We start from the raw sequence: 13,146 nt of genomic DNA, 5'->3' as shown, positions 1-13,146 counted from the left end.
TGCTCAATAATAAAAAGTAACATATTTATACATAGAATTTAGCAAACCTTATTGGAGATCACAGATACCGTACAAACACGTCATTGAAAGTGGTGTGTTAGCCTCTAACTATGGCAAAACGGAGGAAAAAGTATTCAGCTACACAAGCTATTGCCACTGCTGCCAAAGGCATACTGTTTATAGGTTAGGTGTTTTTTTCCCTATGGAGTTACACTAGACACAATTGTGGCATCTGTCGTGTTTTGGAAAGCTAGATTTTCCCAATTATTCACGAGTTCACATATCAAGGGAAAAAAAAAAGCTTCTTTTTTGCTATTTTCTGAGCATATTTCCCAAAAAAAAAAAAAAAAAAAAAATCTCAAATCATGAGCGCAAAGAAAAAAAAAAGATGCACGAAGAATAAGCAGCAAATGCAATATTAGAGATGTAAACATGGCAGTTGCCAGAAAGAACTGTTTTAAGATGAGTCTTGCAAGTTGCAATAGCAGACCTAAAGTTAAATTAATTTGATATTCCATTGATTTGAGTTCACATATATCCAAGTTACAGCAAGCACCATAAAAGGTATACATAGTAGGCAGTAGCACTCTTCACCCAGCTTTTTAGAAGCCAGAAGAATAGAATGCTTGAATCTGTGAAAAAGAATACCCAACTGTAGTTTTCTATTTTGTTCTAGCAACAATACTTTGTTTGGAATTTGTGGTTCAGATCACTCTGCATTGTTGATTCCGCGCAAAATCCAGTGTTTAGGCCCTGAATATGTATTCTTTATGGAGCTTGAAATAACCTGGTTTTGAGGTCAAAGACTCAAAGTATATATACCAGAGGACCTAGATCTGTATTCAACTGTTAAAGTCGACACTCTTGAAACTTGGGATGTTAGCAGGACGTTGTGTAACCTACTTATTCTTCTGAACAATCGATCCTTTGTCCCAGTCTGGAATGTTAGCAGTAGCTTCGTTCACCATAGTAACCAGGGTTACCTGCCAATAACAAAAGTATGTTGTATACTTGCACTGGAGAAGAGTAGAACATGCACGCAGTCATATCCTATATGTATAGTGCATTAGTGCCTACTGCAAATACACCACCAATAACAATATAAACCTTGTTAAAAGGCACCCACCTGCTACACATGGCAAAGGTAAAAAGGACCAGATATACGCAGCCTAACCTTCCCATGTAGACAAAAGACCGTTTCCTATAACCCTTGATGAATATTGTCTCATCAATTGCATCGACTAACCGCTACTTCAAAATACCAATAAGTCATTGTTCTTTATTATATTACCATTTGAAACCAAAGAATAGTGCTTCTTCGGCTCCATTGGAAATTGGAAGTGCTTAGAACCCAATGACTACCAAATAATTAAAATCTTATTGGGGGTGCCCTTACAGCCAACAAGTTCTCAAAAGTAGGACTCAATGCAAGGTTCAGGCATATCACGTTTCTAGTGCAAGTAAAACTTAGCAAATACTTAAGATATGAACCATGAACACCAAAGAGCACAAACCGCAAATATAGATGAGACCAAGACAGGAGCACTATGTGTGGTATAAAACCTATGCTACATTTTGCGACAACGAGAATGTGTTATAAAGTCTGTTTATAAAGTTCACTTAAACAGAAAGTGAGCACTTAAACAGGAGAGATCTGAAATCAGATGGGTCAAGTTTACGAGTGGCTAGCTAGAGAATTAGGCTTGACTGGTGCAAGCTAATTCATAACTTAAAATGTGACTTTGGATGCAACAGGGAGAACAAGGGGTGAATGCATGTTGTATAAATGTATAGCATAGGATACATAACAATTGGGATTTGGGAATACAGAAAAGAAGATGGACGACGAAGCGATCAAAGGGCATCCAAATCGTCAAGGAAATGAAAAAGCAATTGTCCCCTCAGAACTACAATTGTTAAAAAAAATGTGCAATCAAGCACCGGCGTATACTTTTGCTGAACCTCGCCGCTAAATTATACTCCCTCCTATTCACTCATTTCTTCCCCTTCCATTTTGCACAAGAAATAAGAAAATGATTTTGGACCACACAAAACACTCTACCCCACATACAATTAAATTTGGACCACACAAAACCTTCCAAAAAAGGAAAGAGGGAAGAAAATCCGGCTATCATGAAAACGGAAAGAGGAAGGAAATGAGTGAATAGGAGGGAGTAGAAAAGAATGTCTTAAAACAGAAACCACAATTTTTCTTTTTTCTTTTAAATTACAAAGAAAAGAAAGGATTTTCAAGAAGTTAAGCAAAAGTGGAAGCAACAATGAAAAAATCACTTACCACACTTTCAGGAACTCCTTTAGGGGGTAAAGAGAGGTTTCTAGGCGGTGGGCCACTCAAATGCGATCTCTTATCAAATCTCCACTCCCCAACTTTTCCATAGGTAAGCTCTCCCTGACAAGAGAAAATGGAAATAACAATCAGCTACGATTTTGCAACATAAACATGCGAAACAGATTCAAGCTTAAACTCGATGAAAATAGACATTTGTTTGAGAATATAGTGCTGAAGTAAAGGAAGTTGGGATTCAATATCAGTGGCCTACACTTTATGCCTATCGGAAATTCCATGTTATCGTACATTACATAGGGTCCGTAAACAATGTGCCTTTTACAGGTAAAAAAGTCCACAATGTTAATTCATTACATCTTCTCTATAATATATGGAAGTTGGCAGTCTGGCAGTGGTCATTCACGAGAGAAAAAAAAAAGAAAAAAGAAACTGTATAGAAAAGATACACCATTAGAAGGATCAAGGGTTACCTTCATGTTATAGTCACAACCGTAAGTATAGTGAAGAATATACTTGTCAGTAGTTGTTAAATCCCATGGTGGCTGAAAAACATACATGAAAGTTTTGAGATGAATTTAAAAACCAAGTTCATACATGTAGAAAGACCAGAGGACAGCAGGAGAAGCAAGGATGATTAGATGATTTCTTCGAACTTTATGACGAACCTGGAGCATAAAGTCCTTTCTAAGAACATGTTGGACACCATGTAATGCTGATGCAATAGCATATGCATACCTGTGGCAAACATTAATGATTAAAATTCTGACAGATGTAGCTAAAGGCAGAAACCAACAGTAAGTAAGAAGCTGCATCATTGAACTGACTATTACATTTCTAGAACCCATCCAAATTCTTTATCAGTCTCCGAGTCTTCTTTCATTTTCAAAGAAACATTCATCCATGTCGGTGCAATCTTTGCAAGTAAATCCTGAATAAACCAATCACTGTCAATGCATCAAAAACTTACAACGGAGAAACAAATCAAGTATGGACTACTCACATCATCTCATCCAAATGTACAAGTTTGCTTTTGGATTGGTTTCTAAAGCAAGCACATCAAGTGAGTTAAGGGTGCTTAAAATCGGAAGGTTAAGAGAGTAATACTGATTTGGTGCACCAGCCATGTGGCTACAACAACATTACCCCAGCGCCTCAATGGCTCCCGCAAATTGCGGGGTAGGGGGGGGGGGGGTCGGATGTACGCAGCCTTACCCTTGTGTTAGCAACACAAAGAGGCTGTTTCCGAATGACCCAAGATGAAAATTGCGTCGAGAACTGCATCAAAGGACCACTACTTCACAAGAGAAAGAAGCACAGCCACTTTAGTGAGCCATTTTGCTTTATTCCATCATAATCCAGAACCAAAGAGTACTGAATCTTTGGCTCCATTGGAAATATGGACTGCACCAGCCATGTGGCTACAGCTCAAAAAATAAATTGAGGGGTGATAAAATCGTAAATAGGAAACACTAAAAAATGGCCAAGACAAACCAAAAAGGAATACATAAACAAGTGGGCGAGAGGGTGAGACACAAGGAGTATATAATAAACAAGTAATGATATTTTTAAAAGAGAAAGCGAGGAAGCATGTCATTAAAGTGATATACTCTCTAAAGCTACGGAATACCTTTTTTATGATTACAGGTGAATTTCCAATTGGATCAATATTTGAGACGGGGCCATTTTCCTCAGGATAGAACTTTCTCACTATTTTTTCATGTTCAGTAGGCTTGATGTAAAAAAAGGGAAAAGCAGCCGGAAGTCCTCCAATCGCTAAATTAGGCAAAGGCCTTAAGAAAATATGGTCAGGCTCCGCCATCAACACATATCTGCAAAAACAAAAACAAAAAAAGCAAAAAAAAAAAATACATGTCAATTACAACACGTGATAAATATTTTCAGCGCAGATACTTGAAATCTCAGGACTTACTCCTCCTCAATGGGAGCCTTTACAAGCCACTGAACAAAAGCCCATGGTCTATTCAATACAATGTATCCCTGAAAGAAATTTTATTTTGCATTAGCTACTACAGAAATTCCGCCAAATGTCACATGTTAATGCAAGAAAACAACAGAAAGGCTGAAAGTAAAATTATTGGATACTATAGCTAGCACTTGATATCGTTCACTATGTTACACCAACTCAGCTGCGAGTGTTGGTTGTGATATGATGTCAGAGTGTTGGACAGAGCTACTTTTTTTATGGTAAGAGTCAGACACAGCCATTTTTGTCAAAAGAAGTTTTCATTTTTTTAGTATAAAATGAAGAAACAAACTGTTCTTTATTCTTGTACTCATACGTAGCCAAGTAAAGTGTCAAAGTAAGATACTCCGTTATATTGTGAGGCATAAAAGCTTTCGTGATGGAAGACGTCACACAATTGCCTGAATCAAAAGTTGATCATCTAACGTTGGCTATACATCATATTCTGTCATAATCATAGCTTTGTACATAATAAGAAGATTATCAGTATTAGTAATCAAACTGGAAACAGTTTGCTATCAAGTACAGTAATAATTTAAATTACTTTCACGATGCCAGGAAAATAATACAATCATCATATGTTGTTTTGCTTAAGCCATTACAGATTTAATGCTATTTCGCCATGTATCACATACTCACATGCCAACAAAATAGAACAGCCAAAAACCAGGTTTGAACAAATTTGACATTTCTTTTAGCAGTTGAGACTGAGAAGCACAGAAGCTCCAGTGATGACCAAAAGTACCTAAAGTCCAAATGTTCATCATTTAAACTAGAAAATAGGTCTTCCTTTGTAAGAAAATTTTAAGAATGTAATCTGCAAACATTTTTGTCACCAAAAAATGACAAGGGAGATAAACTATCCAACCTAAAGTACACTTCAAAACATACTGAATCTTGAAAGAGACGCAGCCGCGCAGAGATTCCCTTAATCAAAAGTTCAGAACACACCAAAACCTAACGGGTACAATATACTTTTATATAAATCAACTACTCAACCTTGCCAAAGTTGCCCCGACCAATACACCTCACAAAGGAAACAAATAGTACATTAAAAAAATCCATCATTTCTTAATGTACTTCTCAATTTTCAAAACTATCCTCACATATTTTGAAATGTGAGAAGATCACAGTGAAGTGGAATTTAGTAGCCAACAACTCTTCTATAAGACCGTTTAATAGTATAGAACGGGTCCAAGAATAGCCCAAACTTAACCCTTTATATTTTAATTTTATTTTGACAGATGATATCCTATAATGAATACTGACATATTTACATATGCAGGTGCGAAAATAAATTATGATAAAATATCAGGTTGTCAAATAAAATATTATTTTACATATTTCTACCAAATTTAGTTGGCCTTTTTGTTATTGGGCTAGCCTTATATATGAGATGGTCTTATAGAAGAATTTGTGTTTAATAAATGACTCTTAAACTTTAAAATCTAAGTTTTCAACATTGTCAGGAATTCTATACGCACCAAAAAAAAAAAGAAAAAAAAAACATCGTCAGGAATTCTATCAACCAAAACCTGGTTAACCACTCTTATACATCCTAGATTCCTAGATAAGGAGATTATCTTGTCAATAACAAACGTCAGCCTCAACACAATCAGCAAATAGCTTACAATTTAACCTCGCCACCAACAATCTACTTTAGAGTCAGCATTAACACTTTTGAGGCACCCCTCCCCTATGATCACCAAATGCCTAAGCAACTTTCATTAATCTTCTAGAGGTTTCATTTATTTTATCTAGGGCACCTCTATGTTTTTCGAAAATCTAAGAAAACCAGTCAAATTAACTAGAATACTAACTAATACAAGCATTTTACAGACAGATGGCACACTAAATCTAGAATTCTTTTCAACACTAAATCTAGAATTATTTTCCATTTCCAATGAAGCCAAAGAACTCGCTATTATTTGGCATTGAGTTATACGGAATTGTGCATAATGACTCATTAAATTAGAACAATATCCCACCACCATCCAACCCCCTGCCCCACCGTTTGGAGGATCCCTTGAGACACTAAGGGTGTGTTTGGATTGAGGGATTTGAAGGGAAAAGAAAGGGAGGGAGAGTAGGGGATTTAAAATCCCTTGTTTGAATAGCAAATGGAGGTGGAGGGAAATGGAGGGGGAGAGATTTGGAGGGATCCAATTTCCTTCCAACAAGTCTAATCAAAATCTCTCCACAATAGGCAAGATTTGGAGGGAAATTGTATCCAAACAACCACACTCTATTCCCCCTCCCCTTCCCTTCTCTCCCTTTCCCTTCCCTCTTTCCCCCTCCCCTTCCTTTCCCTCCAATTTTGCTATCCAAACACACCCTAAGGTAATGTTGTTGTGTGGAGCACTACATCTAGAATTACAAATGTTTATGTCTAGTAAAAAGCTCATAACTAGTTAACTACTTGGGTAAATAAACAAGTCAGTGATGAACAAGTGAATAAAGATATGAACACGCACACGATCTAACCCGGCTGGAAGCGGGTCAACCACAAAAGTGGGGATCTCTTCCATCAAATCGTCAGGCCTCCCAGAATGCAGAACCCTAGTGAACCCTCCAAAATCAGATCCAGGCAAATCCTTCTGCTTCTTATACCAATAATACATAATTCGACATTGCCATTTGCTATAAGGGGCATCGGTAGCAGTCAAAGCCACATGAAAGGGCGCTTTACCTCCCCTTTGTGGCTTCAAATTAGTAGGAAACTCGGTTACCGGATCAATCAACATCCTATTTTCATCAACATTCCCTAACAATTTCCTTGAGCCTAAACTTCTATTGTGGACTATCATAGTTATCAAATTATATGTTGCAAAGAAAAACCCAAGAGACAGAAGAATCAACAGAAATGGCGAAGTCCGACCCATGTTCTTCCTTCCTAACATTACTAATCAAATATACAAAAGTCAAAAAACTCAAAACCCTAAACTTTAAATCAAAATCTAATCATAATATTATATCAACCTATGAATTCAACACTTATTTCACTAAAATCCCACTTTTTTTTCACTATAATCTCGAGAAAAAATTGATAACAAACCCCAGACTGATAGTTATTGAAACACACCACTGTCTGTAATTCAAGCTTCAATATTCAATCTGCGGGAAAGAAAATTAACAAAAACATCAAATATCATAAAAGTCAAAGCATGGGTACACCACAGATCACAACATATCACAAAAAGTCAAACCATGGGCAACAAGAACTATGTACAGGGCTATGAGAATTGAAAAATGCAGGAAGGACCCATTAAATGTTGAATTAGTTTTGAGCACGGCCGCCTTGTGTAAAACTGGATTTAAATCACATAAGACGGCTTTACACAAGTACTCGTATTTGGGTAAAATGTTATACGACAAATCAACAAAAAGATGAAAACTTTGACTCACCAATAATGAGAAGAACCCAGTTCCAAAATCATGAATCAAAAGACAAAAATGGGACAGATTGATACTGATATAGATATAGTAGTACTAGGTAGATAAAAGATGAAATAAGAAAATGGGGACAATTGCATGAAAACGTAAAAGTCAAGGCATTAAATTATGGAAACAAAAAGAAAGTGGTTGTTTACATTTGTATCATGCCTTATTGAATCCCCAAACAAAATGGCATACTAATACTAAAGAGAATTGATGGCTTCTTTCTTTAATTTTATTTTTTTTCTTGGATCCAATTGAAGTGGCTTTTATATGGGAAAAAATTGAAAAAAATCGATTGAAGAAACGTAAGGATTTCTTGTAGAAAATTGAAGCAAATAGTGACGGACATTTTATGACAGTTTTAATGAACACTTGAGGTATATATTCGTCATAAGGCGTGTGACGGGTGAAATATCACCCACAGTCCCATATGGGTAGATAAGACAAAAATATTTTGTCTTTATTAACTAGTGTGGGGTCTTTGACCAGTCACAAACTTGTGACGGACAAACAGACACAAATGAGAATTTGTAAAAAAATGAAATAGCTGGGGATGGCCGGGATGGGGACACTTAACAATATTCTGGAAATGAAATATTACATGACTATACTTGTTAACTGCCAATTAAACCTTTTCTGCTCCGGTTATCAAGTCCTTGTTCTCAAGTGTTGTGTCAATTACCAATTGTTAGTTGGCGCAGTGGTAGTATGGGGCTGCGCTTGGTAGGGAGGTCTGCGGATCGATCCCCCACAACTGCGATTGGGAGGGGGTTTAAATACCGTAATCCTTGGACACGCCCCGAAATCCGGATTAGTCGGCCCAATGGGTTTGGATTACCGATGGTTTAGAAAAAAAAAAAAAAAAAGTGTTGTGTCAATTTGTTGTTCTCAAAATATTTGGTGAACATGCTTATACGTATGTTTAAGTTGAAAGTTCAATTTCGTTAGATCCAAAATTACAAGAATAAGTTACTGAAGAAACCTGTATTCTTTTATATGAGCAGTTGTTATGATCGAGCCGACGGACCTGCTCTTTTTAATGGTTTAACAATTGGTACGGTACAACAGAGAAAACATCTTTAAAAATAAAGTCACACAGTAATGTATAATGTATCGTTTTTAGTAAGTAGAGTATCAATAGTCTCACGGTTACTCTCATATTCTTAGTGGAAATAGATTGTTAATCTTGAATTTGAACATTGTTGGGTAGTTTTTTTTCTCATCCTTATTTATTCTGTGTTTTCTTTTGTTTTGAATTCTTCTTTTTTCGTTATTTAGTGGTATTAATTAACCCCTGCACAAACATGTTTCCGAAAGATGCACTACTATAAAAAGTGGAAATATATGCATTAAGGTTTACATCAAATAATAGGATGACTGTCAAAAAAAAAAAAAAATTAATAGGATGAAATATATATAGATAATAGACAACACGACAATAGATAGTCTATTTTAAGGTAAAACATTCAAATTTTCATATAATAACCGTGACCGATTAATACTCTCCCGCAGCAGATGCATGCATCAGGGTCTAAGTAAAATCAATAACAAGTCTTCCAATGAAGAAGGGAAGATTCCAAGTTCAACATTTGCCTTTGAGCCGCAATGTGAATGTTTGGAGAGCTAAAAGAACTTGCTTTAACCTAACTTTGGCGTCTTCATCGATCAAGTTACCTTCACGATCAAACTTGGCTGGCGGTTGGAATGCTTGCAAGAAAAACTCGGGCTTATTGATGAAGTGAAGATCGAGAAACACTCCAATTTGTCGAAGATGATATTGGGATCTCCCCCCACCAAAACCTCCTCCGGCACTTACTATTGCAGCAGGCTTGTCTGCCCAAACATTTGGTGATCTTGAAGCCCAATCTATTGCGTTCTTCAAAGGAGCTGACAACCAGAACAATGGTATAGAACAAGTTTAGCATTCAATGCCCCAAACATGTTCCATCACATTATTCACATAAATTCACTTGAATTATCAAAGACAGCCTATTGTTTCAGAGTCCTGGCCACCGGGAAAAAAGTGTGGCAATTTCTAAGAACTTGTTGCACGTAAACTTCACCATCCATTAATCAATCGCAAAGAAGCACACTAAGAATAAGCAATTAATTTTTGTTCACTTGGAGCTAGCAATAAGCCAGCAAGAACATTATGCCACAAATGTAGTTATGTAAACACCTTTAAAAACAGCAACAAACAACCCCACCAGAAACCCATACCAACTTTAGAATACAAACTTTTAAATTAGCATTCATAATAATAAAATCCAGCACAATTTCTCTTACAGAACATATAAAAATTTATCAGGAAATCTCTGAAGATTTACTTTTTTAACAAACCTTTTTTGCACTTGTCAAGTTTAACCAGGGACCGGTGCTTAGAACAGCAGGCAAGTAAGGCACCACCATTGGCAGAATCTAGTTTAAAATTTCACTGGAAAAGATCCACTATACAAAGCAATGAAACAGAAACAGAAACTAAAGACAGAAATTCGAGCGTTTTGTGTAAAACTTTGCATGTAACGCCAACAGATAATGAGCATGGTCTTCCATCAGGCTGCTAATGACTTACGAGTAAAAGTGTCAAACAAATATTGCATAAAAGATTAATTGCAAAATTTTACTCCACAAGAGTGAAGACTCCATGCAATATGAAGCAGTTCTTGAGCACTCGTCAAATCACGATTGACAGAAAATGGAAAAACACTTGCTTCATAAGTCATGATTTTTTAACAGGCTTATTTTTTAAGTCATCAGTGTTTCACGGACGTCTAGGAGTCAGTGACTCCAAACAACAATCAAAATAATTGGTCCATATGTATCCATTCATAAGCAGTACAAATATCAATGTTTTAAATCTTGACTCGTGGCTACATGGTGCAAGTTCACGATATCAGAAACTGTAGATGATGCCAATAATCTGCAGTTGTTTAACCAGAATTAATCTCTACATAATTCATGCCATAACTCTTCACTTCTTTTTTTGACACACTTGGTTATACACTCATATGATACCTATGACTTAGTCCTGACATCGGCAAATAAGTCAGTCATCTGGGTTAGGTTATTATGGGTTTGGGTCGTTTTGTTTGCATTCCTATGAGGTAAGTTCAGGTTCAAATAGCAAAAGTACAAGCCAGTTCATTGAGATAGCTTTGGGCCTTAATTGTTTAGCTTTTGTTCAAACCAATCATTTCGGATCATAATGGATCAGGTCAATTTTAGACTAGATTGTTTTGGATAGTTCTGTTTGCTGGACTACTTAGCATTGTACAAGTTCAAGTTCAGGTAGAGGTTGCGTTTCTGTAGGGGGCAAGGTCAATGGACAATGGCGACTTCATAAGAAAGTAATCAAATACTCCCTCCGTCCTGGTCAATTGGTGTCCTTTGGTTTTGGCACAAAGATCAAGGAAAGGGGAGGGGGACAATTATAAATGACAAGTGGAGCAAATTGAGTTTAAATGATCAAATTGCTCAGCAAATGCTATCCTAAAATAGAAAGGACAACAATTGACTGAGCCACCAAAAAATGGAAAGGACAACAAATGACCGGGACGGAGGGAGTATATTCTCATTTTTCTGTTGATGTGGGTGGTGTTTGCGCACTTTAAATCTGATCCTAGCAGTAGCATGTTTTTAAGAATACGGATACAAACGTCTTAAACTCGGAACCTCATATAAAGATGAGGTCCGATTTGATGAGGTGCAAGGAGATTATTAGGAAGGAATTTAGACATTGACGATGAAGGCTACATTCAAGTAGTCAACAGTCCATTTCAGATGGTTCTCCAATAATCATCAATGGACACTTAAAAGTACTCCCACCGCCCAGGTCATTTGTTTACCATTTTGTTTCTCCAATATACTACCGAATGTAGGACATACCAGCAATAGAGTAGTTATACTCAGGAGAAGCAAAGAGAAGAGCATCAGTCTGAAGAATCTTGTGACGAAACGCTTCGACAACAGGCGGATACTTGCCGTCAACCTCAAGGTCGGTGTTGATCATCGGCAATGGCGAAATGTCTATGTAATCAATCTTCATACCCTCAAATTCCTTTGATTCTGCGCATATTTGCTTCGCTGTATCCAATTTCATAAACTAAAATTACTTGCTTAAAATTAATCAATCAAAGGTTTAGAATAGAGGAATTGAGATAGAATACCAGCACGAAGAAGACCGCGGTTGTAGGAACCTTTGCGAAGGGACCCACATATGGCGCCTACGTTCATCACTTGTTTAACTGCTACTTGTGTCGTCGCCATTTTTATGCTTTACAACTTACAACTCTTCACCCTAAGACCATCCCCAAGCGGTCGCTCTAATTAGGTCGCGACCCGATTTTACTCTTAATCTCACCTTATTAACCTTGACCCATTTTTACGTCACAAGCAGAAGGTCGCGACCTAGGTCATCAACCCAATCATTTTTTATCTTCCAACCCTTTTTGTTTTGTTTACGACCTATGATAATTTGACACCTATTGGGTCACCAATTGACCTAATAAGGTCAAGAGCAACCAAAGAGGTCACAAATTGACCTTATAAGGTCAAGAGCAACCAAAAGGTCACGCTAATCTCATGCTTAATTGTTGGTTAAGGTGACCCAACAAGGTCGCGGCCTCCCTCGTGACCTTGCTTGGGGATGGTCTAACCGATCAAAACAAAATGTTCTGCTTTTCGACTTTCTGGATTGATCGTCTTTTTCAAGATTAGGTGTAAGAAAATAATAATACTGGGCACGGTCCAAAATCGGACCGGACCGGACCGGAATTGTAATCGATAAAAATCATGCACCGGAACTGAACCGGATTATAAAAATTCAGGTCCAGGACCGGACCTGCAAAATTTCGGTCCAAAGTCGGACAGGACCGGTTGGACCGGAATTCGGTTGGACCAAAATTTGTCATTACATGCCCACTTTTCAAATTCCGGTCCATTGGACCGGTGGACCGAATTAAAAATAGAAGTTTAAGAAAACAGATGTAAATAACAATAATTTCGGGCATTTCGGTCCAAACCGGTCCGGATTGGACCGTAAACCGGAATGTTAGAAAATGGTGGACCGGAGATCGGACCGGAATTTTTTAATACCGGTTCCGGTCCACTAGATTCCGGTCCACTTTTCCGATCTGAACCGGATTATGTCCACCCCTAAAAGAAATTAGGTTTCTTCTATGAATTTAGTAGCTCGGAAAAGATTTACGCAATAGAGTTTTTGTAAAGCACAAATTACATGGGGACTTGCTAAGCCTTCTTGTTTTGGACTGAAATTGTCTAACTACATTAAACTTAACTAAACTAAATTGAGTTTAATAGATTTAAACTGTTGAACTGAACTGAATTGAAATAATAATAATAATAATAATAATAATAATAATAATAAATATAATAATATATATATACACTATGACCT

General features: G+C 37.0%; 2 protein-coding genes across 4 annotated transcripts; both read right to left on the bottom strand.

Annotated features, from left to right (window-relative positions):
- Positions 1-491: 491 nt before the first annotated feature.
- On the bottom strand, positions 492-8,131 carry LOC141610058 (hydroxyproline O-arabinosyltransferase RDN2-like). 3 transcript variants are annotated; one of them, XM_074428599.1, is made up of 9 exons: positions 7,883-8,131; positions 6,767-7,406; positions 4,239-4,306; positions 3,936-4,137; positions 3,139-3,236; positions 2,974-3,043; positions 2,779-2,850; positions 2,297-2,410; positions 492-983 (listed from the first exon to the last, which is right to left on the bottom strand). In XM_074428599.1, the coding sequence occupies exons 2-9, from the start codon at positions 7,190-7,192 to the stop codon at positions 900-902; spliced, it is 1,134 nt and encodes a 377-aa protein (XP_074284700.1). In that variant the 5' UTR covers positions 7,193-7,406; positions 7,883-8,131; the 3' UTR covers positions 492-899. The 3 variants fall into 3 exon arrangements, with proteins under 3 accessions (XP_074284700.1, XP_074284701.1, XP_074284702.1); XM_074428600.1 differs by having other exon boundaries at positions 7,698-8,084; XM_074428601.1 differs by lacking the exon at positions 7,883-8,131 and adding an exon at positions 7,499-7,704.
- A 906-nt stretch (positions 8,132-9,037) lies between these two features.
- On the bottom strand, positions 9,038-12,405 carry LOC141610042 (NADPH:quinone oxidoreductase). Its single transcript, XM_074428598.1, has 3 exons — positions 11,897-12,405; positions 11,616-11,813; positions 9,038-9,617 (listed from the first exon to the last, which is right to left on the bottom strand). Exons 1-3 carry the CDS (start codon positions 11,994-11,996, stop codon positions 9,313-9,315), a joined length of 603 nt encoding a protein of 200 aa, XP_074284699.1. The 5' UTR covers positions 11,997-12,405; the 3' UTR covers positions 9,038-9,312.
- Between the last annotated feature and the right edge of the window lie 741 nt (positions 12,406-13,146).

Source organism: Silene latifolia, chromosome 1, assembly GCF_048544455.1.
Source record: "Silene latifolia isolate original U9 population chromosome 1, ASM4854445v1, whole genome shotgun sequence".
Lineage (NCBI taxonomy): Eukaryota > Viridiplantae > Streptophyta > Magnoliopsida > Caryophyllales > Caryophyllaceae > Silene > Silene latifolia.
This window is presented reverse-complemented; position numbering and strand designations above follow the sequence as displayed.

Excerpts from the sequence above, each read along its gene's own strand:
- LOC141610058 (XM_074428599.1), bottom strand. The coding sequence starts at position 7,192 with ATGTTAGGAAGGAAGAACATGGGTCGGACTTCGCCATTTCTGTTGATT. Across the intron at positions 3,237-3,935 it reads CACCTGTAATCATAAAAAAG|GATTTACTTGCAAAGATTGC; the intron begins GTATTCCGTAGC and ends TGGTTTATTCAG. Across the intron at positions 2,851-2,973 it reads GAAAGGACTTTATGCTCCAG|CCACCATGGGATTTAACAAC; the intron begins GTTCGTCATAAA and ends TATGTTTTTCAG.
- LOC141610042 (XM_074428598.1), bottom strand. The coding sequence starts at position 11,996 with ATGGCGACGACACAAGTAGCAGTTAAACAAGTGATGAACGTAGGCGCC. Across the intron at positions 11,814-11,896 it reads CCGCGGTCTTCTTCGTGCTG|CGAAGCAAATATGCGCAGAA; the intron begins GTATTCTATCTC and ends AATTGGATACAG. Across the intron at positions 9,618-11,615 it reads GTATAACTACTCTATTGCTG|CTCCTTTGAAGAACGCAATA; the intron begins GTATGTCCTACA and ends TCTGGTTGTCAG.